The 17,056-nt window shown below is 42.5% G+C and overlaps 1 protein-coding gene across 5 annotated transcripts in view; it reads left to right on the top strand.

The window, feature by feature from the left end:
* Positions 1-17,056, top strand: part of cables1 (Cdk5 and Abl enzyme substrate 1) — a 142,762-nt gene that overhangs the window by 43,694 nt on the left and 82,012 nt on the right. For all 5 annotated transcript variants that reach the window (XM_059646147.1, XM_048528405.1, XM_048528406.1 and 2 more), the window contains exons 2-3: positions 14,414-14,485; positions 15,248-15,340. In XM_059646147.1, the coding sequence (XP_059502130.1) occupies positions 14,414-14,485; positions 15,248-15,340 (165 nt within the window). The remainder of the gene's footprint in view (positions 1-14,413; positions 14,486-15,247; positions 15,341-17,056) is intronic.

Raw genomic sequence — 17,056 nt, 5'->3', positions numbered from 1 at the left:
TGCTTGTTTGCTGCCTGCCAATTTTCTTTATTCCTTCATGGGACCATTTCTTTCCCATGAACGGAGTGGCCTGCTAACCCATTTCAGTTCAATGTCAACCACATTACCGATCACATCAATGCTGTGGGGTGCTGATGAGACATAGGATCGAGAGCAATGTTCCCTCGCAGCAGGGTTACCACTGAGCTGCATGGTGGGGCTGCGGACGCAGTTCACCCTGTGGATGTGTGGACTTTCAATTCTGGAAACTTGCTGCCACACATGGAATCTGACGCCTGGAAGAATGAGAGGCAGTGTAGGTTGAGAGCTGGCCGCAGAGCAAAAGCCTAGTTGTATGAATGCTCCGTACTCATGCATTGCCTTTAGACCCTAAAGAACTGACATGAATGTACAAAACAGACGGTGATCAAAAATCTGTCTCCTGTACCAGGTTTATTCCTCAGAACGGGAGATACAGCAGATACAGGTATAAGACAATAGGAGATCCTGGCAGGTGGCGTATTCTGAAAAATTTGAGTCTAAACTATTTCTCCAGTTTGGATATTTCTGGTTTATAAATAAAGTAGTTGTTTTAGCTTTAGAATTGAGAATATTTAGAGATGAATTTGACAAAGCAGGCACACTGTCATCTCCACTTGAATGCTGCAGGCGCATTTTGTTTTGAAAACAGATGAACTTGAAAAACTATTTTTAAAAATTATATTAGCATTGAAATATCATTAAAAACAGCCTTAGCTCAAAATTGTTAGAAGCATTCAATTTTTTGATGGCATGAAATGTCAAATAGAGAGAGACGGAATAGACTGAGGCTATTTTCCCTGGAGCGTCAGAGGCTGAGGGGTGACCTTTTAGAGGTTTATAAGATCGTGAGGGGCATGGGCAGGATAAATAGACAGGGTCTTTTCCGCAGGGTGGGGCAAGTCCGAAACTAGAGGGCATAGGTTTAAGGTGTAGGGGAGAAAGACTTAAAAGGGACCTTTGGGTAACTTTTTCATGCAGAGAGCGGTGTGCGCATGGAATGAGCTGCCAGAGGAAGTGGTGGAGGTGAGTACAATTATGACATTTAAAAGGCATCTGGATGGGTATATGAATGGGAAGGGCTTAGAGGGATATGGGCCAAATGCTGGCAAATGGGACTAAATTTATTTAGAATATCTGGTTGGCATGGACGAGTTGGACTGAGGGGGTCTGTTTCTGTGCTGTATATCTCTGTGACTCTATTTATTTTAATTACCAATTGATGAAAATAATCCATGATTGACCTCACACTCCAACCTGTTGTGATTTGTCTATTGCCTGGGATAGAGCATGTTATAGAAGAATGTTCACTAAGTTGAAAGGTGAACAAAACAATTTGGATTTGTATAGTACCATCTCAAAGGCTTTTGGAAACAGTATTTGAAATGTAGCCATTTTTATAATTTTCAGAAAAATGTTCAATTTGTACACAGCAAGCTCCCACAAACAGCCATGTGATAATGACCTCATTTTCCTTCGTGATATTGATTGAAGGATAAATATAGGCCATGACATCAAGGACAACACCCTATCATCTCCATCTAAGAGCGCAAATCAGGTCTTGGCTCAGCAACTCATTGAAAGAAAGTGCAGCAATCCTTCAGTACTGTACTGGAGATATAGCTTAGATATTTGCGCTTACTCTAGGGTCAGACACTGAACTCTCAACATTGATTCATACAGCAGGGAAATAGACACTTTGGCCCAACCAGTCCATGCTGATCTTTATCTCAAACTAAAGTAGTCCCACCTTTTTGCACTTGGCCCATATCCTTCCAAATATTTCTTCTTCTTGAACTTATCCAAATGACTTGTAACTGAACCTGCATCCACCACCTCCTCTAGCAGTTCATTCTACACATGAACCACTCTCTGTATTAAAGAGTTGCCCCTCATGTTCTGGGATGCTCAGCAAGTTGATCATGTGCTGGTACCTGTAATTCTCACAGAATGCCAAGATGAAACCTTGAAAATTACAACTTGAAAAATGTAGGGAGGACTGCAGCTCTGTAATTAATTCTGCTATTTTTCCCACATTTTGAAAAGCGGAAATTATCATACTACTGCCCTCTCTTGATCTGGGAAGTACTGACCTCAAATGTTACCACCACACTTTCACCCTTTCTCACTGATAACTAAATCATTTATTACCACCTTTCCTGATTCGTGTATTTCCAGTACTTTGTTTAAACTGGCACTTTTGATAAATTGACAAAAACTATATACCTGAAGTACTGGAAGTTTAATATGGTGATGGCTGAGGAGTCAGTTGAGGGTGTGTGAGTGAGAAGGCTGTCTGCCGATTAAATTTTATTCAAGGCAGAGTTGTATTATTGAGTAATATATGCTGTAAATAAAGTGATATGTGTACTCCCACATTGCATTTCTGTTACTTATATTATGTACCCTTTTTGATCAACTGGAATATTTGGTCAGCTGGCACCCTGTTGGTCCCGTAGATGCTGGTTGGTAAAATGTTTGCTACATTTCTCTTTTAATATTGTCATAGTCGTAGACCATTACTTGAAATCTGACCTGAATAGGTAGGGATTAACAAGTGCAAATGCTTAGTTTTCTGCCTTCATACTCTGTATACAAATCAGGAAGGGAAGAAAGCACGAGATAACAATGTGTAGAGCTGGATGAACACAGCAGGCCAAACTGCATCAGGGGATCAGGAAAGCTGACGTTTCAGAAATAAGAAGAGTTCAGACCTGAAACGTCAGCTTTCCTGCTCCTATGATGCTGCTTGGCCTGCTGTGTACATCTAGCTCTGGACCTTGTTATCTCAAACAAGTTAACAAAGTCAGTCTGCATTGTGCATCAGGAGTTGAGACATCAGTAGTACTAATGTACTAATGCTCTGCATGGTTTAGCTTGAGCCTTACCTGCAAATGTATGTCCCTGCAGTTCAGGTGTTGATTCCAGTCCATGTGTGAGATGCACGCCATTGGAAATGGGCATTGCGAACTGCTCCAGCCCCAACCTGGCCTGTGAAAGGCCAACATGAGTACAGTATCGCATTCACTCACACCAGTGGTGAGTGGTAACACTTTATTTCAGCTGTTTCAGCGACACCTGCTCTCTCCGAGGTTGCACAATGTGGAACCTGACTCCAACGTATGTGCAGAGTCTGGGCAGGAAGCAAGTGACTCGAAACAAGTTTGAGCCTGTTGAACAGGTACTGCCAAATTTTGATGCCAGCAACACCACTCATGATAGCAGCTCTTTTAACCTGTCAAAGCACTGGATTGTGCTTGGCCAATTGGTGGTGGTGTGATTCCTGTCGGTCAGGGCAGCGAGGCAAATTGTATTCAAGGAATGAAATATTCTGTAAGAATCAGTCAGAATGTTGGCTGCCACTTGCTGATCAGTAACCTATAGCATATCTGCAAATGTACATCATGCACAAAATCAACTAATATTACATCTAAGCACTTCAGTTTATATGAATCTTAATGCTAAAAACAGTGTTGAAGAAAGGGTTGCACAGTGATGTTTGCGATTTTTGACTTGCCTACTTCGCAGGGAGTAATAAAATCTTGAAGCGATTGACTGTAGAGGAGTGCTGTGGTTACATTCACAATAATCAGCACCCTTTGTTTTCTTTCTGCTTGGTGTACAGCGTGGAATCTTGAACTTCGATCTAAATGTTGAGCCATTTGTTACTCTGATGTGTTTAGTACACGGCCTCAGAGTGGCTGATGTATTTATTGCTCCACTGCTATTGCATCAGCTTCATTTCTGCCTGAAGCCTTCTCATGTGACTGCTTCTGCTTTCTCTTTTCAGCAGCTTTTGCTTTTGACCCAGGATTACTTTGATATTATTTGTTTCACTGGAATGAAGCCTAGGCTGCTGACCAAACAGAAAAATGAGCTGTGCTGGAAAAGTAATGCTGGGCTTTATAGTTGGATGATGTAACCGAGAGCACTCAGATTTTCACACTGTATGTGCACAGTAGAGAAACAGACCAGTCAGCTCAATCACTGACGCATTGAAGCGACTCCATTCGTTTTCCTCCCTTTTGCCTTCACAGTGCTTTTAGCTGGTTGTTAGGCAGTGTGGGCTAGTAAACCATTCTAATGACAAGAGATCAGCACCTGTCCCTGGTCAGTTGGTGGTAGGACAACATGAGCCAAGTGAAAGCAACTTGCATTTGTTTCACACCTTTATCATGGGACAGTATCCCAAGGCAACTCTTAGGAGTGAAGGTAACAAAGTGTGTAGCTGGATGAACACAGCAGGCCAAGCAACATCTTAGGAGCACAAAAGCTGATGTTTTGGGCCTAGACCCTTCACCAGAGATCTAGGCCCGAAACGTCAGCTTTTGTGCTCCTGAGATGCTGCTTGGCCTGCTGTGTTCATCCAGCTCCACACTTTGTTATCTTGGATTCTCCAGCATCTGCAGTTCCCATTATCTCTCAGGAGTGAAGATCACTTTTAACTTTTGGACTGGACTAACAAATGGGAAGGGATACTGCTTTCAACCAAGGACACTGTGCCAAGATTTGGCTGTGGGAGTTTTATAGACCATGTTTGCTGGAGCACATTGTGAGCTGTGCACTTTCTCCCGAGACAAATGAGAGCAAAAGTGGACAGCAGAAATCCGAATGGTGCTGAACTGAACGGCTAGTTGTTTGACAGCAACATTTTAATTAGCTTCCAACCAGGTGACCAGGGACAAGTGCAGCAGAAATGCTGAGCCTGCAAAGAGCATTGAAAAATATCTGTGACTCTTTCTCCCGTGCGCCCGTCATCGGGAGCTGTGTCCAGCCAGCTTTCCCTGCAGTACCCTGAGCTGAAGGAAGAATGAAATATCTTCAAAAACACTGAAGGACCAATTCTCAGCCAGTGAATGCAAGAGGCTATCAGTGTAGATCCAACCTTGTGTCAGCAGCAAATAACTACAAGGAATAGAAAGGAGGCGAAAGAGAGCCACCATTGAATCTTGTATTCCAGACTGTTGCTATTGGACTGTGTTTCCCTGATTTCTTTTTCACCCTTAATATCCATGTCATCTCTGTCTGATTGCGAGAAGGAAATTTAAAAGGAGTAGCATATAAATTAGAATTATGAGTTAGCAGTTCTTTTTTTCTTCTTGCCATTGATTAAAAGCATTTGATCTCAATAAAAAATGATTTTCTTGTTAATGTAAAACCTGGCTTGTACATGTCTTGAAACCTGACTACAGGGGAGGTGATGACCTAGTGGTATTATTGCTGGATTGTTAATCCAGAGATCCAGTTAATATTCTGGGAACCTGGATTTGAATCCTGCCATGAATTTGAATTCAGTAAAAATGTGGAATTAGGAGCTGAATGATGATTGTTGGAAAAACCCATCTGGTTCACCAGCGTCTTTTAGGGGAGAAATCTGCCATCCTTACCTGGTCTGGCCTACATGTGACTCTGGACCCACAGCAATGTGGTTGACACTTAACCCCACTCTGGGCATTAAATGCTGGTCTGGCCTGTAATGCCCACATCCCATGAATGGAGAGAAAAAAAAAATAGACAGTTAAAATGGGACAGCTTTGCGATAACTCCAGTGCACAAAGTCTGACACTGAGTCCCAAGAATACCCAATCTCAATAGCTCGGTCAAAGAAAACACTTCCCTTTGTTTACATATCTAGCAAATTTGTTATATATTTCCAGCATCATTTTTGTCTTCCATGGCTGGTTGCTGCCATACACTGGCCTGAAACTCTGACTCTAATCTTTCCAACTCTTGCTTACACTGCATGTTCCTGCACATCTCCAAAATGTTTCACTCCTGTGTTAATTTCCTCTTTTAAGATGCTTCTTCAAAACCATGAGGTTTATTATTCTGTCATTGGAATAATAATAGTTGGAATATAGAAGAATGAGAGGCACCCTTATTGAAACATGCACGGTCCTTGGGGTATTTGACAGGGTTAGATATGGAAGAGTTCTTTCTCCTTGTGGGAGAGTCCAGGACCAGAGGACAAAATCTCAGAATGAGGGGTCATATGTTTAAGACAGAGATAAGGATATTTTTCTCTCTCAGGGTAGTGAGACTGTGGACTTCTTCACTGCAGCTGATGAGGGTGGGTCATTAAGCATATCCAAAATGGAGACAGGTTTTTAATGAACCAAGGGTTATGGGGGGAAAGGTAGGAAAGTGACATTGAGGATTACCTGATTAACCATGATTTAATAGAATGGTGGAGAAGACTTGACGGACTGAATGGCCTACTTCTGCCTGTCTTATGGGCTGCTATAAATTTTGTGTAGTCATTAGGTTTTATTCTGATTAGTCATTTTATTTGCACCCGTCACCAGTATTGCGTTTGATAATGATATTTTACATTTCTTCTAATTGGTGAGTGGGGGGGCAGTTTCATGGGAAAGCTCTAATAGAGACGTACAGCCTTTTAGACTACTCCATAAAAGTGATAAAATGTTCCAAGGCGGTGCATGGGAGCAAGGATTGGCACGCAGCCACAGAAGAAGATGTTAAGACAATGGCTAAATTCTTGGACACAGTCCGGCTCTCAAAGATACTAGATGATTGACATAGGCAAGGATGTTTGGAGCAATTCAGAAATCTTGGATTGTTATGGGGATTCAGGAGGTTCCAGTGATAGTCAGGGGTGAGGTGACTGAAGTTGATAATTTTTAAATAAAGGCTTTGTTTAATCAATGTAGGAACCAAGAATGAGCAGAGGGACGATGGGTAAAGTTGGTGTGAGTTAGAACATGGGCCCTAAAACTTCAGCTGGCATCAGGTTTTTAGGGGTATAGACTGTGGAAGAACAGCCTGAACTTTCTTAGAATAATCAAGTTCCTTCATTCTCCTGGAATTGTTTAATAGGTAACATTTGAGAAAAAATACATGGTATTGAAGTTTTATAATCTGTGTCTCATTGTCAGAGTGTGGTGTCCTGGTTGTTTGCCTGCAAGTTAGGAGATGACCTTTATCACCAACTGTGTTATTCAGGACCCATAGCCTGTAACCAGTCAAATAGAACCTGGTTTCTCTAATGCCTGCAGCTGGGGGTCCATAATGGAGCCTAGGTATAATTTGTGAAATATATTTCAGTACTGCAGGAGAACAAATTTTTTCATGGAATATTTCTATCCTACCCAGGATGTCGTGAGTTTTCTATCGGAGTCCTTGTTAATGCTTGTGCGAGCTTTCAATTCCTGAGGGATTCTTTGGACCCAGTGAGAGCACAGCAGGCTGAATTGTAGGGGTAGCCTGTGACATTCCCTGATGTTCCACCCCCACCCCTGCGGTAGGATTTGGTGGTGGTGAAATGATGTTTGTGCTGCTCCTCCAACTGAGTAACTAAGCTTTAGGGTTGAGCATTACATGGGATGGAAATCCTGTACCAGCCAGGCCTATATCTCAGGCCTCTGTAGGGGCCAATTCGTTTTGTTTCTGCCTGCAACAGGCACTACTATTAGACGAAGAGAAGAACAGTAGAGACCAGTGACAGTATGATGGTGCTTGCCCTTCTTCAATGCAAAGGTCCAAACTGAGAGCTGGCAGCAATTTGGTGCTGATACATTGCCCATACAGTGCAGTTTTAAGCCATGTTATACATGCACGCTGATGTGGTGAATCCTGCTCATACTGATGGCCAACAAAAATTGAGAGCAATAGAATCAAAAAATGCTGGTGACACTGGGTAGCACTGCTGCCTCACTGCACCAGGGACCCGGGTTCAATTCCACCCTCAGGCAGCTGTCTGTGGGGAGTTTGCACATTCTCCCCGTGTCTGCGTCGATTTCCTCTGGGTACTCCGGTTTTCTCCCACGTCCAAAGATGTGCAGGCTAGGAGGATTGGCCATGCTAAATTGCCCATCAGCGCCAGAGACATGCAGGCTAGGAGGCTTAGCCATGGGAAATGTAGGGTTACAGGGGTAGGATGTGGGGTGGGTCTGGGTGGGATGCTATCCAGAGGGGCAATGTGAACTGAATGGGCAGAATGGCCTGCTTCCACGCTGTAGGGTTTCTATGATTCTAAATTATGCAGCATCTTTGAAAAGAGAAACAGCATTAATGTTTTGAGTCCAGTATGATGGTTCTTCAGATTTCCAGCAGGTGCAGTATTTTGCTTCTGTAATAGTTGCGAAAGCTGTGTGCTGGAAACCATTAGGCATGACTTGATGGACCGCATTGGAGAATCATGAACTGTGCCATTGTGTAGCTTCCTGCTCTTCTAACATAATGACTAGTTGCAGTGATGCCTGAAAACGAACATTAGTATAAAGGTGTGCGTGTCATATAACTGGGTCAGTGACTGTAGAAGCTCAATCCCAGATTTGCTGACCTTCTGTCTCAATCAGCACTGAACCAAAGGAGAAAAATGGCAGCATACTGCATATTCTAAGCCCAGAAAGAAGGAAACAGAAAGATTTATGAAGTGTCTTTCAAGTTATTACAACCAGTTAAGTGCTTCTGATGTATACTCACTATTGTCAAATTTCCCCAGAGCAAGTATCTTCAAGCAGCCACATGGTAACCACATTTGGTTTTGAGGGATTGCTAAAGGGTACGATTACCGTGCCCTCCTTTCCAGTAGTGCAGTAGGATCTGTTTTGTTCTGATGAGGGGACTGATGGGACGTTGTTTTTACATTTCATCTGAAAGATGACACTTCTAAAACACCAATATTCCTTTTGTACTGCATTGAAGAGTCAGCGTGCCTTAAGTGCTAAATTTTTTTTTGGAGTGGTCTTGAGCCCATAACATCCTGACTCTGAGGTAGGAATGCAAATAGTCCCAAGCGAGTAAAGCTACTATTTTGATACAAGTCCAACTTAGATAAAACACCGAGTTCCAGGGTTAATTCCCAACTTTAACCAGTGACATCACTCCTGGGAGAGAGAAGGAAAAATAATCCAAGCTCCCCACGAAAGCTGCATGTTCATGTAGACAGAGTTGAGTCTGGCTGAGATGGCTGAATGGCCACACTTACTTGGTTCTTACATGATGAGCATCTGTACAGGTGAGGTTCTGGATGTTTTTTTCTGGTTGCCAGTGGAAAACAATCCCAGAATGTTGTGCTTTCAGGTTGGAGCGGGAACGTGGTGGAGGAAGGGTTGTGTGCACGTCACTATGATCATTGTAGCTCCTTCAGCATGTTCCAGCCCAGTCTGAGCTGATGTCTAATCTTTATATCCTCCACAGACAGGAAAATACAGTTCGTCAAACAATGCTACGCACGTTTTAGACCAATTAATGTCATAGAGTCCTACAGCCCCAATTGGGCCATGATGGCCAAAACGTCCATCCATGCTAACCCCATTTCCCTGCACTTGGCCCATATCCTTTTAAACCTTTCCTATCCATGTATTCATCCAAATGCCTTTGAAATGCTGTTAACGTACCCACTTCAAACACTTCCGCTGGTAGCCAATTCCATATGCGTACCCCACACTGTGTAAAAAAAAAAGTTGCCCCTCAGATTCCCATATATTTTTTCCCCTCTTAGCTTAAACTGATACCCTCTCGTCCTCGATTCTCCAACCCTGGGAAAAAGACTGAGTGCGTTCACCCTACCTATTAGTTGCTACTTCTACTGGCCTGGACTTTGGGCTAAAATACTGGAGCGACTCAGCAAGTCTGGCAGCATCAGTAGAGAGTGAAAAACAGTTTAAAGTTTCGACTCTGGTGTGGCTCTTCCTTGGAACTATTATTTTTCTTTTCATTGCTTTCTCTTTTCCTCCTCGTGTTTGATATTGTTTTTCTTCAACCTGGTTTCGCTGCCCATAGATGCTGCCAGACTTGCTGAGCTCCTCCAGCACTATTTTACATTCAGATTCCAGCCTCTGCAGTATTTTGCTTTTCCTATATTATCAATGTGTTCCCAAGCAACTTCTATGCAATACACATGGTTATTATATGCTTGGTTTTTCTGTATCTCTTACTATTTGAGAGATGAAATGGCTAGCTAGCAAGTCTGTGGTATCACCTTTCTTGTGCCGGTTGGTTAAAGATATGTCAAGCTCATTCAGTTAGCTCCAACTGTTGCTCTATTCCTATGCAAAAGCTTATCTCCTCCTGGGATTTTGTGATTTCACCACATTGCAAAATGTAAGCTGATACTTAAAGTACAAGAGCTCGCTGTGACACTAATTTTAATTTAATTTGAGGCCTTAAACCCGTATTGAGCAAATGTTCTTTTTTTATATAATACATACATTCCAACATGCTCTTGGCCAGCTTTCAACTTGGACCTTTTCTAAACTTGAGCTGTTCTGTACCTTAACTTGCATCTAGTCTTGCCCCATTGCCTGGATTCGCAGACTGAAATTAGATGCCTTAATTTTAAAATTCTTACCGTTGTTTTCAATTTCCTGAATAGTTGTTCCCCCTCTCTAACTCTGTAACCTATTCCAGTTCGATAAACCTGTAAGATTTCTATGCTTCTCCAGCTCTAATCTTGTGAGAATCCTCAGGTTTCAGTGCAGTATCATTAGTAGCTATGCCTTCAATTGACGAGGCCCTGTGCTTTGGTGTTTCCTCCTGAAACTGGTCGCTCCCCCTCTATATCTCGCTCACTTTACCATGTTCTTTAAGTCCAACTTCTTTGATCAAGTTTTTGGTCATCTGTCCTCATATTACCTTGCATGACCTGGTGTCACAACTCTTTGAGGAAGCACCTTTGGTATATTTTGCTGTGGTAAGTATGTGCTATGTTCATGGAAGCTGTTGTTGCTTCATATTTACGAGAACAGCTAAGTAACTCACTTTGTATATAAATAGCTCTGACAACTGAATTGATCCTGCCTCACACGTTTAGTGCTAAATTCTGCAGCTTTTTCTGTTTTACTTTCCAAATATTATGTTTAAAAATGTTTCCATCTGCTGTTACTTGTCTCTTTGTGCCAATGTAATACCCTGGTCTGTTTAATGGCAGTAATTTGACTGGCACCCTGTTATCAAGACCTGACGTTATATTGAGAGTAAGAGGTACAGAGGGTTATGAGGAAGCACTTTTGATGCAGAAGTGAAACTGACCTGAAACTTGGTGGCCATGAAGGTGATGGAGCAGTATTGTAGAATGATTTCTGAGGGAAATTGGAAAGACATTTGAGGGCTTTGGGGTAGAGCAGGGAAATGGGACTGATTGGATTGACGCACAGTGAGCTAGCATGGAAGCTGATTGGCCTCCTTCCATACCACTATGACTCCATGGTTGTACAGAAGGTGTGTCAGGATTTTATCTGCAATGGACAAGAGGGATATACCTCTGTAGTTCCCTCAGCATGATTTGTTTTCTTCGCTTGTCATCATTAACTACTTGATGTTTGGGCAGGTAGGGGATGCTGCTGAGCTTTTTTTAACACCCTAATCTGCAGGATGGGTACATGGGTCTTGAGAGCATTTTGCCCCAGCAAAGTGGCTTTAGAGCTTTTGGAGCAATCTGACGTGAACAGGAGTAGATGATTCAATATGATCCTGGCTGATCATCCACCTAGTACCCGGACCTCATTTCTTCCCAGACCCTTTCATCAGTTTGGGCCTAAGCACTCCATTTAACTCCACTTTGAAAATATTCAATGATTTGGTCTCAACAGCGTCCTGTAGCCCCCAGATGAAGAAAATTCTCCTCATCCTCGTTCACAAAGACGTATCCTGAATCCTTAAACTGTAGCCCCTAATTTTGGACACCCTGGCCCTTTCTGTGTTTAACTTGAATAATACTGCTTTCCTGAGTTTGTGACTTTTGTCCCCTTCAATCTTTTGAATTCTAATGGATGTAGTCCTAACTGACCCGGTCTCTCTTATAAGAACATTTTACCATCTTGGGTATCAGTCTGGTAAATCATCGTTGCAGTCTCTCCTCACTCAAATAAGAAGATCAAAACTGCACAGCATACTCCAGATGTGGCCTGTCCAAGGTCCTGTGCACTTACAGCAAAATATCCCTGCTCCTGTATTCAAATCCTCATGCTGAAAAAGCCAACATAATTTGTGGACTTGAAATGTTAAGCAGAGGCTTAAATGATCACAGAGGCTATCAAAGCCACTAGGTTTGCGAGCACTTTCTGTTTGCCATTTCAAATAGACCTCGTTTCAGCTATTCGTTGGCACAGTGCCCCTTGACAGTGCAACATTCCTTCAATGTTGCATTGAAATATTGCTTAATTTTTAGACTGGGCCTTTCCTAGTGCAGTGAGCATTCACCCTTTGCTGCAGATAATTGACCACAGCGAAACAAGTCAGAAATTCCTGGAAATTTCAGAAATTAGGAATGCTGGATATAAATCTGTCAGGCGTTCTGTTGGAGGAACCAAACAGAGACCTGAAGAATTTAAACTCTGAAATGTTGTGGTATATGTTGGATACAGTCCACGGAAATGGATACAAATGGAGTTAACACTGTATGATAGATCTTATCTAAAATCAGTTTCAGCCTAATTTAAAATTTTTAACTGTTTATGAACATCATATCAAATTTGCCAACTCATTATGGCATTTAATTTAGATTATTTATGTGAATACTTTGCAGCCATGTCTACATTTTGGGAATAATTGAAGTATGGAGCAGAAAGTTATGGGGGAGGTTGGAGCAGGACAAAGAGGAGTATGCAGGATGTGTTCTGCAGCTGTAAAGCAGTGTGGCTGGATGAAACAGAACCTCTCACCCCCTCACAAGCAGACAGCCTCACCCTCTCCACTGTCAATCACTCGGATTAGCTAGCAACTCCTTCAATCCCACTGCAGTGGTTGTCCATGCACATACATGAATGTAAACAGTCACAGCATCATCAAACAATGCCAACTGTTCAGGCCTTTTACTGTCAGTTTAAAGGCCTGAGCTGTATGTTAAGATTTAAGGAGAGGGGTTAAAAGAGAAGGTCAGGTTGCCATAGTCCTACCAGACCATATGTTGCGCTGTCTCATTAGAGAGAGAGAAAGAGAGAGATGACTGATGGTGGTTTAGCCTGAGGGTGATCCTCTGGCGAGGGGTAAGGCTGAGAAAATGGGTCATTATGGTAACCTCAGCCATTGTTTGGAGAACTGGTTAGCCATGTAGAGTGAGGCAAACAACGTGAGTAACCAGGCCCCAAGATGACATTCCACATGGGCAGATGTGCAGGTGAACCTCTGCATAATGTGCTATACTGCATCCACTGTACCCGGTGTGGCTTCCTCTACATTGGGGAAACCAAGCGGAGGCTTGGAGACCGCTTTGCAGAACACCTCCGCTCAGTTTGCAACAAACTACTGCACCTCCCAGTCGCAAACCATTTCAACTCCCCCTCCCATTCTTTAGATGACATGTCCATCATGGTCCTCCTGCAGTGCCACAATGATGCCACCCGAAGGTTGCAGGAACAGCAACTCATATTCCGCCTGGGAACCCTGCAGCCTAATGATATCAATGTGGACTTCACCAGTTTCAAAATCTCCCCTTCCCCAACTGCATCCCTAAACCAGCCCAGTTCGTCCCCTCCACCCACTGCATCCCAAAACCAGTCCAACCTGTCTCCGCCTCCCTAACCTGTTCTTCCTCTCACCCATCCCTTCCTCCCACCCCAAGCCGCACCCCCATTTACCTACTAACCTCATCCCACCTCCTTGACCTGTCCGTCTTCCCTGGACTGACCTATCCCCTCCCTACCTCCCCACCTATACTCTCCTCTCCACCTATCTTCTTTTCTCTCCATCTTCGGTCCGCCTCCCCCCCTCTCCCTATTTATTCCAGAACCCTCACCCCATCCCCCTCTCTGATGAAGGGTCTAGGCCCGAAACGTCAGCTTTTGTGCTCCTGAGATGCTGCTGGGCCTGCTGTGTTCATCCAGCCTCACATTTTGTTGTCTCTGTTCTCCACTCGCTGTCAGGTTACAGTGAAGGTGTTGCCTTCTCAACCTCACGTCTCGCTCTGTCGAATGGGAGACAGCCCAAAGGTTTGATGGGACTAAGGGGACAAGGGGTAGCGAGCTCACATCAATAAACTGCATTGTTTACCCTTTCCTGTACCTAGAATCACTATGATTTAAACACCACCTTCCACTCTGTGTGCTGCTTCCTGCCAGTTGGATAGAATTGTGACAAATAACGCATCTTCCTTCTGCATTGTAACACCTGAGTAAATGTGTAAATTATTGGGTAAGTCCACTAACCTTTTGCACGCTGCTACTCAAGAATCTCACCCGACTGGTATATCATTATCCTGTGGAAAAGTAGAAAACTTGAGTTGTTAGAATATTCTTGGAATCTGTGCAGAGCTGCCACTGATGAGTTTAAGCTTTTCAGCTCTCTTCGACTTTTGATTTAATGTTTGTACAGATCCTCACATTCCTTTCATGTTCAGAGGTGCTGTGCAGCATTAATGTTTGGTGCTGTTGAGAAGACTGTGAACAGACGGCATGTCTAATGATTCACTGTGTATTCCTCTTATTCTTTCCAGGCGCCGGTTGATTTCCCAACGTTCTTCATTAGAAACTCTGGAAGATATAGAGGAGAATGCTCCGTTACGGAGGTAAGAAAATAGACCAAATTGCCAGTAACACCCATTGAGTAATCACAGTCAGTGGAATATTGCTCCCATCCCAACAAGCAATCATCACTGTTGAGTGGAATACACAGCAAAATCCTTTCTGCTTCACCAGATAGCTATTTTCCAGATGGGCCTTGTCTTGCCCAAGGGTGTGATTTGTGCTACTCCTCGCTCTATCCCACTGGATGGGAAACTTTTATTTTTTACTGAAATGTTACTGAGTTGGTTTACCACTAAGGCCATTCCTCACTAAAAGTATATTGATGTTCAATCCAACTATTTTTTATTGACTCATGAGATATGAGTCTTGCTGTGTCTGGGCCAGCGTTTATTGCCCATCTCTAGTTGACCCTAGGAAGCTAGTCAGTTGGACCACAATGGAATCTATTATCGGTCTCAGTGACAGTGTAAATTGGATTCTTTTGAGGAGAGTAAAAGCCAAATACTGCAGATATTGGAAATCTGAAATACATATATTGGAAACGTTCAGTATGTTTGGTAGCCTCTGTGGAGAGGAAAACAGTGTTAATGTTTTGAATCCCATAGGTGTGTTCCGAGAAAGAATCTCTCCACAGAGGTTGCCAAACAGTCTGAGTTTCTTCAGCATCTTCTTTTTTAATTCAAGTATAGGAGAACAGCCTGTATATTTTATGTCACTTTCTGCTTCAGGCACTTTTTTTTTTGAGAAAGGAACTTGTCTTCATTCAGCATTGATGGTTCCATTTTAATTGCCTTTTCTCACAGATGCCGGACTCTATCAGGTTCACCCAGACCAAAGAACTTTAAGAAAATTCACTTTATCAAAAATATGCGACAACATGACACCAGAAATGGCAGGTATGAGGCAATTTTACAAACAGAATGTGCCAAGCATTTGGTTTGGTAGTGTCCAGCATTGGGTCTTTGCTATTTTCTTACCTTCTAATTTATGATTAGAAGAGGGAAATACTATTTGTGTGTTCTTCCAAAAATTATTTGACGGAGACCATCATGGAAAGACTTTCAGCTCAAGTTAGCGATATGTGTTCGAAGATAAATTTTTGACCTGGTTAGAAACTAGTGGGATTTCCAAGAGACAGAGCGAATGATGGGTAGGTACTGTCATTGATCAGCTATGATAGTGGTCGTATTAATAACAGTCTTGAGTTCTCAACTCTTCGCTGCATTTACTAATGATTTGGATGAGGTAGTAGAAAGTCTCATTTTCACATTTTGCACATAGTAAGCACTGTCTAAATAGTCAAGTTCTGAAAACAGCGGAGGTTTAAAAAGACTAGGGGATCCACGGACTGAGCTCATTAAAACGTCATGAACAAGTACAGAAAACAAGAATAAGGTGAACGAAATGCTGTTGTTCAAATATTGAGGACGAGAATACCAGGGGAGTGGAAGCTGGTTTGGATGGAGTGGTTAAATGGCTACGGTTCCTATTGGAATACTTCTTCATAAGGTTTAACATTATACTGCAGTTCAGCAGGTAGCCTTAAATTGACAGTGTGAGTTTTGCCTCCAAACAACTTTGGCAGTTCAAAAATTAATGTGGAGAGGAATCTGAGTCTATAGGTTAGAATATGTATTAATGCTGTACTACACGCGGGAATGATAGGCTCTGGATTACAATCGCAGTTGACCATTTAGGGGTTAGTAGCTACAATAGTCATGATGCATGTGTGGCATAAAATGACTTCAGTCAAATGAGTTAACATGCAATGTGTTCGTGTAACTCGCTCGTCTCAAACTCAGAAATTTACTGCAGAGCTTGGAGCATCTAATGTAGGTGAACTCTTCAGTGTATTGCTGAAGGGGTACTGAACTATCAGACATTCAACCAAAGCCTCCACAGTGCGTTCAGATGGATCCTTGGTGCTGTTTGAAGAAGAGCAGTACGTAGCTTCCAATGTCTTGAACAATATTCATCACTCAAGCAATATCATTAATACAGGGTTTAGAGGGGTGTGGACCAAATGCTGGCAAATGGGATAGATCAGTTTAGGATATCCGCCTTGACCTTTATGTCAGTAGTGTTGGTGGGACTTTGCTATGTGCAGATTGGCTGCAATATTTCCCTAAATTACTATAATAACTGCATTTCAAGTGGACGTGATTGATTCAAAGTGCTTTGGGACAACATGAAGACTTAAGGGGGAAATTTTTTCGAGGGTGGTTCATGTGTGGAATGAACTTCTTGAGGAAGTGGTGGATGCAGGTACAGTTCCAACATTTAAAAGACACTTCGATAAGTACATGACCAGGAGAGAGATGGACCAGGAGTAGACAGGTGGCATTAGTTTAGTTTAGGATTATGTTCAGCATGGACTGGTTGGACTGAAGATTCTGTTTACGTGCTGTATGACTCTGAGGTTCTGAATGGTGCTAAATAAGTATCTTCTTTGAAATTTCTTTACATAATTAACGTAATGATTTGTATTAATGGAATATTGTTTGAAAGTGAAATACTTCCTGTGGCTACTTGCCATCAGTTTCCCAGTTTCATGTTTAAAATCATATTATTATCAACAAAACTTGTAATTAAGTAGCATACTTAATGAGTAA

Source organism: Stegostoma tigrinum, chromosome 5 (assembly GCF_030684315.1).
Source record: "Stegostoma tigrinum isolate sSteTig4 chromosome 5, sSteTig4.hap1, whole genome shotgun sequence".
In the NCBI taxonomy this organism is placed as follows: Eukaryota; Metazoa; Chordata; class Chondrichthyes; order Orectolobiformes; family Stegostomatidae; genus Stegostoma; species Stegostoma tigrinum.
Note: the sequence above shows the minus strand (reverse complement) of the source record. Positions and strands in the feature narration are given on the sequence as shown.